The following is a 17,488-nucleotide window of genomic DNA, read 5'->3' on the forward strand; positions in this document are numbered from 1 at the left end:
TCTTTGCAGGAGCCAGAAAGATTAGGGTACAAGTACAGAAGAATGTGGGAAGTTAATCTTCCTATCCTGTTTACTTATATGGGCTTAAGACTAACCTTTGTCCTACCAGGCACACTTTACTGCCTCCTACTTGGTGGTCAGCAGAAGTTTATTACCCGCAAATGGTGTTTACTTTAGGCCTGAGAACCGGGCCTTTAATCTTTACCCTCTAGTGGTGTTTACTCACAACTTTTGTTAATTAGTCTTACTGAATAAATAAGAGCCTCACTAACCCATATGGGCCCAGTCGCAACTGTTTACAGAACTCAGCTTGGAGCCTTTAAGCAGCTCAGACCCTCAGCTGGACTGGCAAAGCAGAATATCTGTGTGTCAGTGTATGTTTATTCATCCATCGCCGAATCAGGGGTCTGCAGGAACAGACCCCCTGCAGCTAGTGTCCCCGTGAAAGGAGCGCTGCCTCCGCTGTTAGGGCTAAGATCCTTGTGATTGCTCTTATAACTCATCCTCAACTCCTTTCACTCCCCAGTAGAAGCTTTTCTTCTCCCAACTACCCTGGACTATCAGTAACTCCAAGCCTATTTCATGCCCAAATCTTAGAGTCAACTTCCATTTATCATTCCTTTCTACATGATGCCTGCCATCTCCTATGCTCAACCTGAACCCAGTCCTAAGGGCTGCACTTGGCGGCCATGCAGCTCACCCTTTCAACTCACACAGTTTCCATTCACACAGTTACGACCTCTGCCATGATGCTCACCAAGACACCATGCACTATAGCAGCAACTGCCTGTACGCCCTTGGTCTCCTGGGCCCCATTTTCTATATTATTGCCAGACTGACCTTTCTAAATGCCAGGTCTCCTCCTTCTGTCCTGAAGGAGACTCCTACCTTTAAAAAAAGAGAAACATGACCTTCGGCAGAGTCTCTATGGCTCTCCATGCTGTGTCCTCAACCTTCCTTTCTAGCTTTGTGTCCCTGCCAGTTTCCAGCCCATTAGCAACAATGCTTTCTCCCCCAAATCTGCCTTCTGCTTTACTACTTTTTATGGGCCTTGCCGTCTTCTGTCTCAGGAGCTCTTAACTGGTTACTGTGGAAATCTTGTCCATTTTTCTACTTATCCAAACTCTGAATCAACTCAGGCCCCTCTCTGCTTCCAGCAAACAAAAAAAAGAAAAAGAAAAAGAAAAAAAAACCCACCTCTGTCTGAATCACTAGGTCTGGCATGGGCTCATGAATCTGCATTTTGTATGAGTACTGCCAGGGGACTGTGATGCCGGTGCAGCAAGGAATTACACTTTGGAAAATGCTTTTCCTTTTTAAGCCTATGAAAATGCAATCTTGCTCATAAAATGTGTTTAATATATAATCTTTTCCCCTTCTTCCTCAGAGTGGCAAGCATTTTGCTGTTAATAATTGTATCTGCTTTTTTGCTCTGCCTGCTAGGAGCTTAGCACTAAATGTATGGATCACCATTAGCAAATATCCAGAGGGTGTTTGCGCATTTTGGTCCCCTACCTTTACCCCAGCCTTTATTTTCCTGTATGTGTTTCTCCTCCACTCTGCCTCATTCCATTGCTAGCTTTTCTTTTTACTATTCTATGCATTTTGTAAGCCTTCCCAAATCTTCTGTGGGATTACACAGAGTATATAAATAAAATATACACACTACCTCCAGACTCACTCTTTGCAACTGTTATTATAACATCTCTTCCTACACCTTAACTTGTGATTAGTTCTGTCCATGGTCATCTCTTGCACTTATCTGTGACCTCAATGCATAACTGAATCTTCCTCATGTCTGAATTTCTGATGGCGGGTGGAATCACGTGTTTGACGAATAGGCATTTCATAAATGTCTGTGGTTCACAATCATGTCTATGTGTATCCATGAACATAATTTCTGGCCGACTGGCTATAAGCAGTGTTTTGGTTGTCATAAGCAGACTGATACTAACTGGAAATGCATCCATTCCAAATATACAGTGTTTACAGACATATCCAATTAACTTTTATTATCCCTGATTTGTATATAGCAATTAGCTGTGACATTGTTTGCTGCCATATGGATTACCCTCAACACAATAACAAATTATTAGCTTACAGAGATAAGAAATTTTATAGGAAGAAGAAAACAACATGTAATATGAAACAGACTCCCCATTCAACTTGAGAACTAAGGTTGGCTACAACCTCACATGAGTTAAGGTTGAGGGTTGGGAAGGTCAAACTTGAAGGCTTTAAATTGTCAGGGACAAGAACAATTCTCTGACGGAATTAAATGGAGCAATGGCCAGGATACCTGAATAATACCCAAACCCAGCCTCCATCATTGGTTTGCCATAAGCATTCTGCCAGGGTAGCTCTTTGAGATCAATGTCCCAAAGGGCAAAGGCCCATGGGAAAAAATGGAGCACTGATTTCTTATTGGAGTTTGGGGAAGTGGACCTTGAGCTTGCAGTCTGTTTAACTGGGAGTTTATGACCACTCTAGGCAACCTAATGGTCTTGTTTCCTAAACTAAAGGTATCAACTTGAGTCCAGGAAGGAATTAGAGGATACACTCAAAATGAGGACTCTAGGTACAGTTTATTAAAGGGATAATATACAAAGTGTGTGGAAGATTTAGAAAAAGCAACTAACAGCTGGGCGCAGTGGCTCACCCCTGTAATCCCAGCACTTTGGGAGGCTGAGGCGGGTGGATCACAAGGTCAGGAGTTTAAGACCAGCCTGGCCAACATAGTGAAACCCTATCTCTACTAAAACTACAAAAAAAAAAAAAAATAGCCAGGCGTGGTGGTGGGCAGCTGTAATCCCAGCTACTCAGGAGGCTGAGACAGGAGAATCACTTGAACCCTGGAAGCTGTAATCCCAGCTACTCAGGAGGCTGAGACAGGAGAATCACTTGAACCCTGGAGGCAGAGATCACGCCACTGCACTCCACCTGAGCGACAGTGCGAGACTCTGTCTCAAAAAAAAAAAAAAAAAAGCAACTAACAATGGCTCAGTTCCTCAAGATTAGTAACCTCAGGACCTCCTTATCACCCTAGGCATGAAGATTCAAGCAGAGACAGTGGCTATCAGAACTAGAGAGAAAGCTACATGGAATGTGTCTCCCTGCCTGGAGCTGGGGCCTTTGGAAGAAGGACAGAGCAAGTGGTATGCTGGTAAAGGTTTAACAACTGGCTCTCTGAAGAAAAATAAAAAAACACTGATTTGTAGCATTGGCAGTTTCTCCTGTGTAAATGTTTTCATCACAATTGACTTCGAGCTATGAATGTGAAGTCGCTAAATAAGGAGTTGGAAAGAAGTGTGTACGCGTGGCTATCAAAAGCTGATATAAGCAGACTCCAGCACACCACTGGACACAGCCAACCCTCCAGGACCCTGCAGGGAAGGAGCCTGGGGAATGAACACTCTGGGCCCATTCTCCTCGTAGTCACCTGCAGAAGCTCTCATAGGCTGAACTCAAAGGAAACTAAAAGGTAAAGACATGACTGAGCAGTTCTTGCAGCCAGTCTCTGGGGGCACATAGCAGGTGGGAGAGCAGAGAGGGGAAATGGTCAAGTAGTCAAAAGCTAGCCAGCATGGCTAATAGGAGCTTCATTTGTTCTTTTAAATTTTGATTACAGATCAAGTATTTGCAGTCACTGTGATGGCATAAGGGAGATAGGGTCAGGTTAACTGAAGGCTCCAGTGAGTGAGGTGTGCCTTGAGGTATTGAAGCAGGCAGCTGTGGTCTAGGCACGATACAGGGAGCCAAGGGCCATCAAACAGGGCGCATGGTGGATGCTTATCTCTGTTTGGAAAGAATAGTGTGCAAAGGGCCTAAAAAGAAGAGATTATAAGTTAAATTCATTCATTCAACAACTAAGTCATCCACTCCATGTCAGGTATCCACAAGACAAGTGTAGTCCTATGGCTACTGGGGCACTCAGGATACAAAGAGAGATCCAGTCCTGTGGAGCTTGCAGACTGGGAGAGGGATGACAAAATTCTAAAATAAAAATTGTGCCATGGCACCATTCTAACAAAATCAGTGGATTTCTATTGCCCAAGAATAAGCCCTAATTTCCCTATCATGGCCCACAATGCTGGGCCTCCCTGCTCCATCTTCGTCTCCTGCTCCTTTGCCCTCTCTGTCTGTGCAAGTCACCTCAGCCTTAGTGCTTTTCCTGAAACACCCCAACGTCATTCCCACCTCAGGCTCTTTGTCCTTACTGTGCTCTCCTCCAGAACCGACATCTCCCTGAGCTCATGGCATGCCTGAATCTTCCTCCACAGTTGGGTCTCCACAATTCTGCACTGGCTTCTCTGGGAGACTCTCCTGTCTGTCACTTGTCCTCCAGGGAATAATCACCTTGGGTGAAGGTTGTGTTGAAAGTTGTGCTGAGTTCTTGACATTCTCAATATCTGAGTATCTGTCATGAGGCAACAGCCAGTCTTGCACAGCAGGACCATCATGAGGTATCTTCCACTTTGGGTACAGTTGTAGCTTCACGGGGCCTCCAGTGAGGGTGCAAACTCCTATACTCTTATCTCCCTCATGAGTGTGTCTCAGAGACTAGGGAGCTGAGTATGTAGCAGTGAGAAGGCTCAGTAATAGAATATGCATGATTGGTTTGTTTAATTACATTGTGATATATTGATGTAATATTAGAATATAAGTCCAAAATGCCAGGGATATTTCATGTTCACTATTTTACCTTCAGCACATAGTAGGTGCTTAGTGAGTGCTCAATAAATTTTTGAAAGGATAGATGGGTTAATGAATAAAGAATGAGTGACGCTTTTCAATTTTAGCCACAGAGAGGAACCTGGTCACTACCTAGATAACAAAAGATGTGGACAGAAAGCCAAGAAGCCTGAGAGGAGAAAGATAACAGATGCCCAATAGGAGCTGTTATGCACACTACATGAGGAATGCAAGTAGTGGGGGCTCTAATTAGACCTTCCTAAAACAGGAATACTCTTTCAAATAATTCTCAATATATTCTAGCAGGAAAAAGTCAGCTCAAATGTGGCAACAGGTACACTTCAGTGAGGCTAGGGGAGGCAGATCAAAAGTTTGAGCTTCAGATATTCCTTTGAAATGTGTTAATCTGATGAACAGGAAATTTTCAATCAAGTTCCCAACTAATAAAGCGAGCTCCCCAAGGCCTCTGGGCTTGCAGTGATGCTGTTTCCCCTTCATTCGATGCCCTTCCTCTTTCTTTCTCTGGTGAATTCAGCATGTGCATCTGAAGCCAGCTCTTGTGCAAGCCTTGATGAACACCAGCTTTGTCATCTCCACAGAGATCATTGCTCACATCACCTACCAAGGTGTTTGCTTATATATCTGTTTTCCTGCTAAATTATCAACCCTTTCAAGGTAGAGTTCCTGCTGCCTTCTCCGGTTCTGTCCCTTATCCAAGGGTCCCACATTGAGCCCTGCAAAAAAACAGTTACTCAAAACCACCTGCTGATTGACTCATTGACAGAGGGCCTGAACAGATGCACAAATGGGCAAATGAGGACGGAAGAAGAGGCCCAGTAAATGAGTCAATGGAGACTGTCTGCACTTGAGACTACATGGAACAAGCAAATATATGAATTTAAAAAATGAGTCAAACAGCAAATACATAAATAAGTGCATGAGTGCACTAAAAGCACTAATCTCTGTCAGATTTCAGAGTAAATCCATACCTTCTTCTTTCACCATTTACCTAGCAATGAGAGAGAACAGCCATGAGAGGGAACAGCCACTTGTGGCTGGTGGTAGATTCATGACTTACCCTTTCACCACCTAAGAGCAAATGAACTCGGAAGACCACAGCATCATTTATGGGCACCTCTTCATTCCGGTATAAGATCTGAAAGACCCGGCTGTGCACGGTGCTGTCATGGACACAGGCTGAATGCAGGCTGCTGCTCTCTGCAAAACAAGAATCAGTCGGAACCCATGAACTCCAATACTGTCCTTTACCTGCAGCCCTGTGAGGTGTTTTTCCTGCTCAAGGAGACTAATGGCCCCAAGCGGCCTTCCAATTTCCAAAGCTTAAAATCACAGCTAATGAGACCTCACCATATGAATATTTCTGTTCACTGAGTTGGGCTGGTATCTCAGAAAAACCTTGTTCCATTCCTAACAAGCAATAAGATCTTGGCTAAGTCACTCATGCAGTGGGCAGTGCTCCTGGGCTGCTATGCAGTGCCTGCTCAACTTCTCACCTGTTCACCTGTGCCCTCCTCTGTGAAGCATTCCATAAACCTCCGCTCCCAGAAACAATGAGGAGAAGAACAGGGACTGAAAGACAGAAAACACCCTTCCTTCTACAAGGACTTCCTAGTGTCCATAGAATCTCTCCCTTCTCAAAGGTGCTGTCTGCACATCATGCATGTCACGAGAACACTCTGTCTTGAGTTTTAGGAAAATGTGCTAATCCTACTGTATATCAAGTGTTAAAGGAATTGGTTTAGCTGTGTATCCTCCAATGCATTCTAGATATACCATATCCCTAAACAGTACTTCTAAGTTGAGTTATATTTCAAGAAGACAAATCTAGCCAATGCATCCACTGTCCAGGGTTATTTGGGGGAACAAATGGGTGAACTCTTCCAAATTACTTAACACACAAACTACATAGTTGGAGATACATGTAAAAATATATATATAATATATATTCTAAAATAAATAATACTGTCCAGGGTTATTGTGGGGAAACAAATGGATGAACTCCTCCAAATTACTTAACACAAAAACTATCCACTTGGATATATGTGTGTGTGTGTATATATATACACACACACACACACACACATATACACCCAAACATATGCTTATATACATATTCTAAAGTAAATAATACTAATATTTGTATAAGGCAACAATGACCTATTGATTACCTATTTATAACAGGGAACAACTATATGGCATTTTACAAGTTCTAAAGTGCTTTTCAATTGTGGTTACTTTCCTTAATTATCATAACAAACCCATAAGGTAAATTTTACACCAGATGAAGAGACAAAGGCTCAAAGCAGAGGCAGGTGCCTAAATATGTACTTGTTGTGAATGTTTATGTCTCCCCAAGATGCAAATGTTCAAATCTAATCACCAATGTGATTATATTTGGAGGTGCAGCCTTTGGGAGGTAATCACATCATAAGGGTACAGCTCTCACATATGGGATTAATGTCCTTATAAAAAGAGGCCAGAGATCTGTTCCCCTCACCTTTCCCACCATGGAAGGATACAATGAGAGACGTCATCAATCTGCAAACCTGGAAAAGGGCCCTCACCAGAACCTGACCATGCTGGCTTCCTGATCTCAAACTTTCAGCCTCTAGAACTGTGAAAAATACATTTCTGTGGTCAATAAGCACCCAGTTTATGGCATTTTGTTAGCAGACTTTGCTGGAGAATTGCTATATAATGAAGCATTGTGTAGATTCATCCTCACATCTACCTCTTTAATAAGAGAGAAAATGAAGTCTCCAGTGAATGAATAAAATGCATCTATTTCCTAGCAAAGGGTGGGGACTCTATAAAACAGTACTGAAAGAATTAAATAGTTTGACTGAAATGGGAGCCAAGAAAAAAATAAAAAACAGCCCAACTAGCAAAGAAAAATTCTAAGTATCTTGTACACTGTCTCTGGATGGGTCAAACAGTTTTTTGGAAACAGGGACACAGGATCACAGTCACCTCCCAATGCACAGTCACATCTAAGCCAGCACCTACCTTGTAGCTTCAGAGCAAGGAATACAAAATATGTAAAATGCCAGGTTATTTCCAAGGCTGCTCAGATGTGCCTGCTCTAAGTTGCACTTTGTCATGAAGGCAATAAAATTACTGGCCTAATGCAGTTCTATTTAGACCTGCTGTATTCAAATTGATGGGCCTATTAAATAAAAATGATTCATGTGTGCAGATGCCTCTCTGTTTTTATTTGCTACACTAGCTCTTTCTATATCACTGTCAAGGCCCCGCTGATCTATAAGCCAGAATGACAACGTGGCAGCAGATGGATGGGGTAAATACCCTGAAGGTCAGAGCAGCCCTGAGCTGTCTGCTACCAGGAGGGACAGCCAGCAAAACAGTTCAATCACTTGCTGTCTTGGGCAAGTGACATCACCTCTTGGAACAGCAGCTTTCCATGTGAGAAATGGACACAGCCACACTGACCTTATGGGATCACTGTGGACACAGAGGATAAAATAGATCAAGCTCCTAAGACCAGGCACGCGCTGGGCATACAATATACAGTATGATGATTTTTTAATTGTGTTTGCAGAGAAAGTTCTGAGTACTTTCTGTTGAATAAATTGTCATTGGCCACATTTTTTATGGGAGATTAAGAGCCTCTGAATTTGAGCAGATTGGCAAACAGACCACAGGGCTTAACGGGTATTTACTGAAAATCACCAAATCCCGAGGTGCCCCATTAAGCCTGGGATAAGGCAGTTTTCATACCTTAGGAGACTATCTGGGTCAACTCCTCACCACTATTAAATAGGGCATCACATAGAACAGGTGTCTTTTTAACAAGGGAAGGCTCACCAATCACAAGATAACTTCCCTGGGATGGAGATCACTGGGACAACACTCCCTGCTCCATTCCCATTGGGATTCTCCCTTCTTCACCAACAATCCACATCTGGATACCTGGCCCACTATCCTCTCTCCTCCTTCCTGGTGAAATCAGCACCCAGAGACAACCAAAGTACATACTCCCTCTACCCTTAAAGACTAACTCATACTTTGGGAAGGCAGCCTTTCCTAGCTATGTGTTAAATAGCCACTTTTCATTCTAGAGTATTTTTTATGTATTTTTAGGCAACAAGATTTCTATTCAAGTGGGCCAATGAGAAGGTGTGGACTAGAGTCTTCCTACGTATCTGCCTTCTTCTTTTGTGTGTGTCAGCCTTGGTACCATGCATAAAAAGAGTTGAGACTTTAAGGGGAAAAAAAGAGATGAAAAGAAAATGGGTGGAAGAAGGAAAGGGAGTGTGAAGGAAAAACAGGAGGGGAGCAGAGAAAAGAGAATACAGTAGAGGAGGTAAGAGGAGCTCTTCAGGTCTCAGCTGCACAAAGAATACATTCCAAACATCTTAACACAGAATTTCAGGCCAGAGGGCAAGAGAAAAAAAAGACTTTTAGGTGCTGTAGTTTCTTCTTCTCCCCCCACAAAATGAATGATATTAATATTTTATATATCTATACACCTCTAAATGTTTAAACTTTAAATGATGACATTCCCTCAGCTGAGAGCTCCCAGCAGTCCTAGAGGGATGTGTCAGTGTGGAGTATAAAATACAGGTATTATTCTTCTGACAGGGACTCTATGCCCAATGCTCAAACCAACAGCACCTGTAGGGACCATTTACTTGTGGACTAAACCTCAATCTCATTCCAAGAACATAGCCATGGCTCTGCCTGCATGTAGGAGATTCCCAAAGAATCATTTCTGTGCCCAAACCCCAGAAAACAACCCCTTCAATACCCCAGGCCTGAAGCCAGCTTTAAACTCAGGATATACTCAGTTAAATTCCTTTAAACTCAGGATATACTCATAGAGAATCTTCCAACATATTAGAGCCAACAGAAGTGGAAAAGCCCCATTAGACTATGGGTTCCTCAAAGTCACAATGTTAACTTTCATATGGTTGAGAAAATGCTCCTTTAGTAAGGGAAATATAAGTTCTAGACTTGTCCCCACTTTCCGGCTGTGTGGCCTTGGGCAGGACTATGGAATCTGAACTCCATGATAGAATCTTGCCTTACTTAATTTCCATAATGAATGTGAGGCTTAGGTAAAATGGTGAGTAGAGAAGGATGTTTTTAACTGAAAAATTATCAAAATCCAAACAGATTTTCTCAAAGACTAAAGATGACAACGATTAAGACTCTTTAGGTAGGGTGAATTTTCAGACCCTTTCTAGGAACAGGAAGAACAGAAAATCACCCTGAAGCCAAACTTTATTTTTTTTCTCCAACGATTGTAAGGAATAGGCAGAAGAGAAAGCCACTTTGAAAAAGATATGCATTGTTGTTCCAGAGAAAGACCAGAATAATTTCCTGTAGTCGAGTATGTGCTGTCTAGCTCATAGGGTCATCAAGCCTTCAATGCCAGGGTAGGGAGGTCCAATACATGACCTCCTGAGGCTCCCCCAAGGTTGCTACTTTCCTGGAGAGCCCATCACTGGAGGGCAAGTAGACAAGTATGGATAAGAAACCAGGAACTCCTGGGAGACAGGTAACCATGGTCTTGATGACTTTTCTTGAGGTTGAAAATCAGGGATACTGTTGGACTGGGACAGATGCTTCTCAACCAAGGTGATACTAGTGTCAATCACACAAGCACAACCTGTTCCCAGAAATGAGGCTATCTTAAGAAAAGCTAGGGCCCAGGATGATGACTCCAGATGTTCAGAAATGCTCAGGGCTTCATGGGTAGAAGGTTGGTTTGGCTACATTGTGAGCCGGAAAGATGAGGACCCCCCCTAACCTGAAACAAAGATTGTGTTGTCAAAAGCAATATTTTAGTTCATTGTGTGTTTCAATAAGAGAATAGCACAGACTACATAATTCACAGTGCACAAAATTTGATTGGCTCACAGTTCTGGAGGCTGGGAAGTCCAATATCAAGGTGCTTGCATCTGGCAAAGGCCTTATTTCTGCATCATCCCATTGCAAAAGGCAGAAAGGCCAAGAGACAAAAGTGAGCTGAACTTGCCGTTTTATAAAGGCAGTAATCCCACCCAGTAGGGTAAAGCCTTCATGGCCCAAACACCTCTTAACGGTTCTCACCTCAAAACTGTTACAAGAGCAACTAAAGTTTCAACACACATTTTGGAGGGGACAAACGTTTAAATCATAGCAGTCTCTAATGAGTTATAACCTGGGAGCTCAGGGTGAAGACCCTAGTGGCCTGTGCAGATAACTGGAGCAGCAAAGCATTCACCAATGAAGACCCTCAAGCTTCCTCCGAAATCTAAATACCTATGCTTCAATAGATACCCTGTGTGCCAATGAGATGCCCCAGCAGCAAGGGACTGATGAGATTCATTTCTATCCTAAACTAGCATTCAGAAAAGGACCACACTTCATTGAGTCAGCCCAGGGCTTCTTGGATGATGTGACATGGGAAAAGGAAGTGGCATTTCTGCTAACAGGGCATTGAGATATACAAGCACTTACCTGAAATATCTGAAGAGATGCAATTCTGCTCGTACCTTCAATTTTTGAAGCATATCAAATTGGTGACACATCAATAAAGAGCTGTATTTTGGTTGTCATTTTTATTTCTATCTCAAAGAATATAAAACATTTTTCTTGTTTTCTACTTAAAGTACCCTGCGGCACATGGAGTATTGAATATTTTGCTTTCATGCACATGGACATAAGTTTATGCCTCACCTATAATTTTGGATTATTATGTTTGTATGTTTTTGCTATAAAACGTGTTAATTCATTCATTGAATATTTACTAATCACCTGCTATGCACTAGGTCTTGGGTAAAACATTGTGATTCAGCATTGAACACTCACAGGGTTCCTTTTGGGACATCTATGTTTTACACTTGTGTCTGTGGAATAGGGAATGAATATTCCCATTGTTGTCTGACTCCACAGACATCTCCTTGTGTAAATGAATGTTTCATCTTTCCACACACGTTGCATTAGTCGGAACGCCTTATAAGGACTAATTTAAAATTCTGATTGAGGTGGCAAATTATGTAAAACAAAATGAGTTTGATCAAAGATGTTATTTGTAAATTATATGATTGGAAAAGTCACTTTTCTATAATATATAATAAATACAAAATGGTTTTGTTAATTGCAAATTGCTCAATTAAAGCTAGCCTGAGATTTACTGGTCTAAATTCCGGATACTTTATGTTCCTTCCATCACTGAGTATAGCCTTGGGTATATGAGTTTTCATTTTATTCATGAGGAAACTCATGATCATAGAGATTGTAACATCCTCAATGTCAAATATAGTAGATGGTACAATGGTGACTCCAAATGTTTTTTTTTTAATTTCACTTCTTAATTTGTTTATTCATTCATTCATTATTTAACTCAACAACCACACAGGCAATATGTTAGACATAATTCTGTCACTGGTAAAGATAAAACAATGACAAGGAATATTATTCAATATTTAGTACAGTATTTCCCAACTTTTTTTCTCTCCTCACTTCAAGTGCACCATGCATCAATTTCTGTCTAATTGTTTAAAAAATCTGAGAATGACAGAACAAAGGCTTTGCATATCACTAACACTCAAATATTTAGCAGATCAATCAATCAATTTATTAATAAATGCAAAAATGGAGGGATATGACTTTTGGAAGTTGCCCAATGTTTGTTACAGTTCTAGTTTGTGATAGTTCTAACATCCAGAATTTCTGACTCCTAGCCTACTCTACAAGAAAACCCAACTTACAAAGCCGATACCATGCTCTGGCAGAAAGTCCTGTTTGTAGGAGGGCAACTAAACTAAAGAGCCCATTAAAAAGCACCATTTAACCTACTGAAAATGAGAAAGGCTGCTGCTGCGATTCAACAGGAAGCATTCTCTCATCAACACTGACTGGGCTTAATTACTTAATTACAAACCATCATGACTTACTATTAGAATAAGCCCACTAAGCCAGCACTTGATAACACTTTATTATCTAATAACATGTATTGCTCTATAATCTCAAAAGTAAAAGGCCAGTGTGTTGCCTCCAGTACACTCTAGTTGCTCACTACAGAAACCCATTGGATTTCCTTGGATTGGTCATAACTGCTGAGTGGTCTCAGGTATTTCAGTCTGGATTTCAATAACAGAGTCCAGGGTATGGCCTTGTACCTCATGCTTGTGTAAGCACATAGATGTGAATCAAAAGACATGGATTTACTCTCAGCTCTGCCATTCATACACAGTATACCTATGAACAAAGAACTTGCCCAGTGTAAACCTCAGTTTCCTCATCTGTGAACTGGGGATGGAAGAGCAGTACTGTTTCAGGGTTGTGAGGGTTTTACGAGATGACCTATGAAAGTACCTGGTACAAGATGGAACATATAATAGGGACTCAGACAAATGGAGGGAATAAACATGCTGCTGGATCAATAGGAGTGTGGAGCTGACATGGCTTTTACAAATACTCCAGCATAGAACTTTACCAGCTATTAGTATAAGTCTCAGTGGAAGTGAGGAGTGGAAAATAATCTGTTTGTTTGTTTGTTTGTTTGTTTGTTTGTTTGTTTGTTTGTTTTCAGATGGAGTCTCGCTCTGTAGCCCAGGCTGGAGTGCAGTGGCGCGATCTTGGCTCACTACAGTCTCTGCCTCCAGGGTTCAAGTGATTCTCCTGCCTCAGCCTCCTGAGTAGCTGGGATTATAGGTATGTGCCACCATGCCCGGCTAATTTTTGTAGTTTTAGTCGAGACGGTGCTTCAACATGTTGGTCAGGCTGGTCTCAAACTCCTGACCTCATGATCCACCCGCCTCGGCCTCCCAAAGTATTGGGATTGCAGGTGTGAGCCACCACCTCCAACCAAAGGGAATCTTTAATTACCTTTTGACACTATGAAGAAAGCAGGCTTGGCCCAGAGCAGTGGGTACTGCCTGAATGGAGCATAGAGCATGGAGCATCTCCCAGCTAGTAAGCAGGGAGACGCTGGGTGAGACTTCGACTCCACCGGCCTTAGTTCTTTTACAGGCAAAAATGACAATAACAATCCGACTACACTGGGGAGCCAGATGATGCCTCACGCCCATCTCACCTGCTCTTCCAGCTCTTGTAGATCTTCAGCTTCTCTCTCATTTGCTCCTGCCCTTCTGGATTCCTAGGCTCCTCCTGCACCTGCCACCTCTCTGTGTTGTAGAACCCCAGGTCATGGTCCCAATTATTTTCTCCATTATTAGCTGTGCTCCTTCCCTAGCATCATTTCCAAGGCTTTCTATGCCACCTACAAGCTAAGCACTCTCCAATGTACAATACCAGCCCCATCTCTTTCCCAAGTGGTCCTGATCCTTCACCACTTGACGTGATTTCTTTGATGTCAAATAAAGATCAGAACCCTCGTGTGTCCAATACAAAACGTTTGATTATATTTCCCAAATATGTTCCTCCTCCTGTCTTACCCATACTAATGAAATACTTCCTGGTCATTTAATTCCTCTTTTCCACTTGCCTCGTCTATCCAATCATCAGCACATCCTGTGGATTCACACCCAAAACATGGTTCTGACAAATCAAATCCTTTCTACCTCTTTTAAAAAATTTTCTCTCAATATTGCATACTGAAAAGCTTACTTTTTGCTTCTACTCTTACCACCTATTTGTCTACTAATATAAAATACAAACTAGATGTTGGCCAGACACGATAGCTCATTCTTACAATCCCAGCACTTCAGGAGGCCAAGGTGGGAGAATCACTTGAGGCCGGGAGTTCAAGACCAGCCTGGATAACACAGTGAGACCCTGTCTCTACAAATTTTTTTTCTGAATATATAAAATTAGCTGGGCATGGTGGTGTGTGCCTGTAATCCTAACTACTCAGAAAGCTGAAAGTGGAAGATCTCTTGAGCCCAGGAATTCGAGGCTGCAGTGAGCCATGATCTTGCCACCGCGCTCTGGCCTAGGTGATAGAGTGAGAGTTTGTCTCTAAAAAAAATAAATAAACAAAATATAAACCAGGTGCCTTTATCCCCTCCTTGCACTTAGATTGAAACCTAAAGTCTTTACTGTGGTTAATTGGCCCTAAATGATAAGTGTAGGAGCTGCAGCCATAGTGAGGACCGAACACAGAGCTGATTCTTTGTGCTGTCTCCAGGCCCAGCAAATATTTATAGAATGCATGACTGACCGAAGCTCCAAGTGGCCTGATCACAGACAACTTGGCAGTGGTGTGTAGTAACATTTGTGGAGGTGAACTGAATCTCGGATGGAGCAGCTAGCTCACTGAGGCTGTCTCTATTTCCCGCTATGTCCTCATGATGACCCAGAGTCCACATCGATCCAGGTTCCCTTGCGAAAGGCTGGCACAAAGGATGCCCAGAATGCGTAACATGGGGCTTTCTGAGAAGGGTACAGCCAAGGCCCCACCGTCAAATCCTGAAACCTATCCTGTTAATAAGTCATTCAGGAGACTCAACAAATCAGAGGCAAAGAGCCTTGTTGATGTGATTCAGGCTTTCCTGAACCATCTGCCTCCCCATATGCTTCCCAAGGAGAACTAAGTATAGCTGCAATTGCAGCTAATCAAATATTTGTCAGAGCTGCAGTGTCCCCACCCAATCATGGTCTCCAGGATGTGCCAAGGAGCACAGAGCTGTTTGCTAATCCACGGTGACTTTGGCCTTAGCTGGAGGTCACAGAATATAGCGGGGAGTTGTGACTACAAAAAATAGCAGGGAGCCCCAGAGTCACTGCTGATTAGGGGAGGACAGGTGGTTGCTCTGCCTTTGTCTTCCACAGAGATGGCAGATCCCTCCAGCAGGGCCTGCCCACTCCAGGGGCTAAGCTAAGCCCAGCCAGTCCAGAAAGAGATCACAGCCTCAGTCCCTCCAATTCCCTCCAAGGTCTGAGGCCCCCCTCAACCCAAACATTGAATGAGTTGTCCCCGTCACAGCACATTCTCACCTGGACTGTCTCCTCTTTCCTCTCTTGGTCCCCTCCCTTCTGTCTATTAGGGCACACACCCACACACCAGGGTTGCACTTGCAGTCTGGAGTAGGGCAGGATATTCAAAACTGGTGACCCAGATAGCACCCAGTCAGAATGCCTGCTAGGCAGGGCGATGAGCAGGGCCTGCAGGTCATCGGCTGCCCTGGTGTAAATCCTTTAGCTATGGATGATAGAGAAGGTGAGGGTCTGCAATGGGGGCCAGAGTAACTGGCCATTGTAGTCCAGAAAGGAGGACTTGAAAAGCTTAGGGAAGTGCCTGTTATAACAACTGTTCATACCAGATGCACTGGCTGAATATTGCTCCTGGTTACAATGAGCAAGGTATCCCCGTGTCATGCACAGGTCAGTCCTGCTGAGACCTGTCTCTGCAGCTCGAGTTTTGTCTTCTCAGTTTCACAGCTTTTCACCTCATTCATTCTCCTTCTAGACTCCAGTGGCAGCTCAGAGTGACCTGAGTTCTTGTCCTCCAGGACAGCAGAGGCTCTTGCAGCTGACATTTTTTCTTCTGTCATTCAACTTCTCTCTCTGCTGCTTATACATTGTGCCAATACTGCAGATACACAGTCTGTCTGTGCATGGACTTGGAAATTCTTTCAGGGAGAGCTCCCCTCTCTCCAGCTCAAACCTCCTTAGTCCTTGATACCCATGCACTCTTCCAGTTGCCTGCATACCTCAGAGTCCCAGCCCAATGGGTGACCTGGTTTCTGATGGGTCACCTTGACTCAGACTTGGCCCTGGCTGGGTCAAGTAATTAACTTTCAACTCCACACAACAAATGCAGAACAGAAGGGTTTTAACCACACTTTTCAACCAAGTTCTGGAATATTTCTTGATCTGTACTTCTGCATGTAAGCCCCTTAACTCCAGTCAAAAACTGGGCCAGTCTCAGGCATAGCCAGAGTATATGGTAACCACACACTTATTGGTGCTGACACTTCAGAGAGTAGGGCCTTGAGAAATGATGCAAGATCCAGCCCATTTCATACTGTCACCCTTTCAGCAAGCTTTCTCTGCCTGTTCAGATTAGTGTGAATATTCTCACCTCTGGATCACACCCATTTACTGCTCAACAACATTCGGCAGGCAAAATATGCTGTCCGTCTCTTCCATGCATCCCTCCAATACACGTACTCCATTGATCGGAAATACTGAGAATTCCAGGGGCCTTGCTGGATCAGTAAACACAAGATGCTCCTTGCTTTTGAAGAATCCCCAATATTATTCTCTTCTCTTGAATAAATGTTATGATTTCCTCATTAGTGTCACCTGTTGAATCTTGCCCTTTGACCCCTCAGCAGGTATATGCCCCTTGCGCTCAGCCCCCAGCAATGTACAGAGGGCTGGCCAATAGTGCCGCTGGTGCCTAAACAAACGTTCATGGTTGCCTCTGCACCAAGGTGTTGATGTGAAAATAAATAAGCGTAAGAGAACAGGTCATCTGGTAGTTGAATCTAAGCTGCAAAAGTTGCTGCTGAGAATGTAGATCTAGGTGTTCACTGACACTATAGCCAACTGGCTAAGCCTTGGCTGATACCCAGCCAGGTGATACTGCAACTTTCAGAAGGCTCTTTTGACCCTTCGTGTCTGAGAAAATTCTATATCCACCATCTGAAAGTCACAGTGTCATCCGCATGGGTGTCAGCCAAGGTTTAGCCAGTTGGCTCTTGTATCAATGAATACCTAGGCCTACATCCTCAAAAGCAATATGTGTTTGCTCAATGAAACAGATGGGGCAAAATGACTTGAGGGATGTGACAGTGCTGCTTTAGACGACTGTGGTACTGTGGGAGAACTGAGAGGCTCATAATGTTTCCTATTACAA

The 17,488-nt window shown here is 43.1% G+C and overlaps 1 protein-coding gene across 2 annotated transcripts in view; it reads right to left on the reverse strand.

Moving 5' to 3' along the window:
• FAM135B (family with sequence similarity 135, member B) overlaps positions 1-17,488 on the reverse strand; it is a 299,141-nt gene that overhangs the window by 134,707 nt on the left and 146,946 nt on the right. For both annotated transcript variants that reach the window (XM_012001609.1, XM_012001610.1), the window contains exon 4: positions 5,771-5,910. In XM_012001609.1, coding sequence (XP_011856999.1) covers positions 5,771-5,910 — 140 coding nt within the window. The remainder of the gene's footprint in view (positions 1-5,770; positions 5,911-17,488) is intronic.

The sequence above is a fragment of the Mandrillus leucophaeus genome, unplaced genomic scaffold (genome assembly GCF_000951045.1).
Source record: "Mandrillus leucophaeus isolate KB7577 unplaced genomic scaffold, Mleu.le_1.0 Scaffold667, whole genome shotgun sequence".
NCBI classification, from domain to species: Eukaryota; Metazoa; Chordata; class Mammalia; order Primates; family Cercopithecidae; genus Mandrillus; species Mandrillus leucophaeus.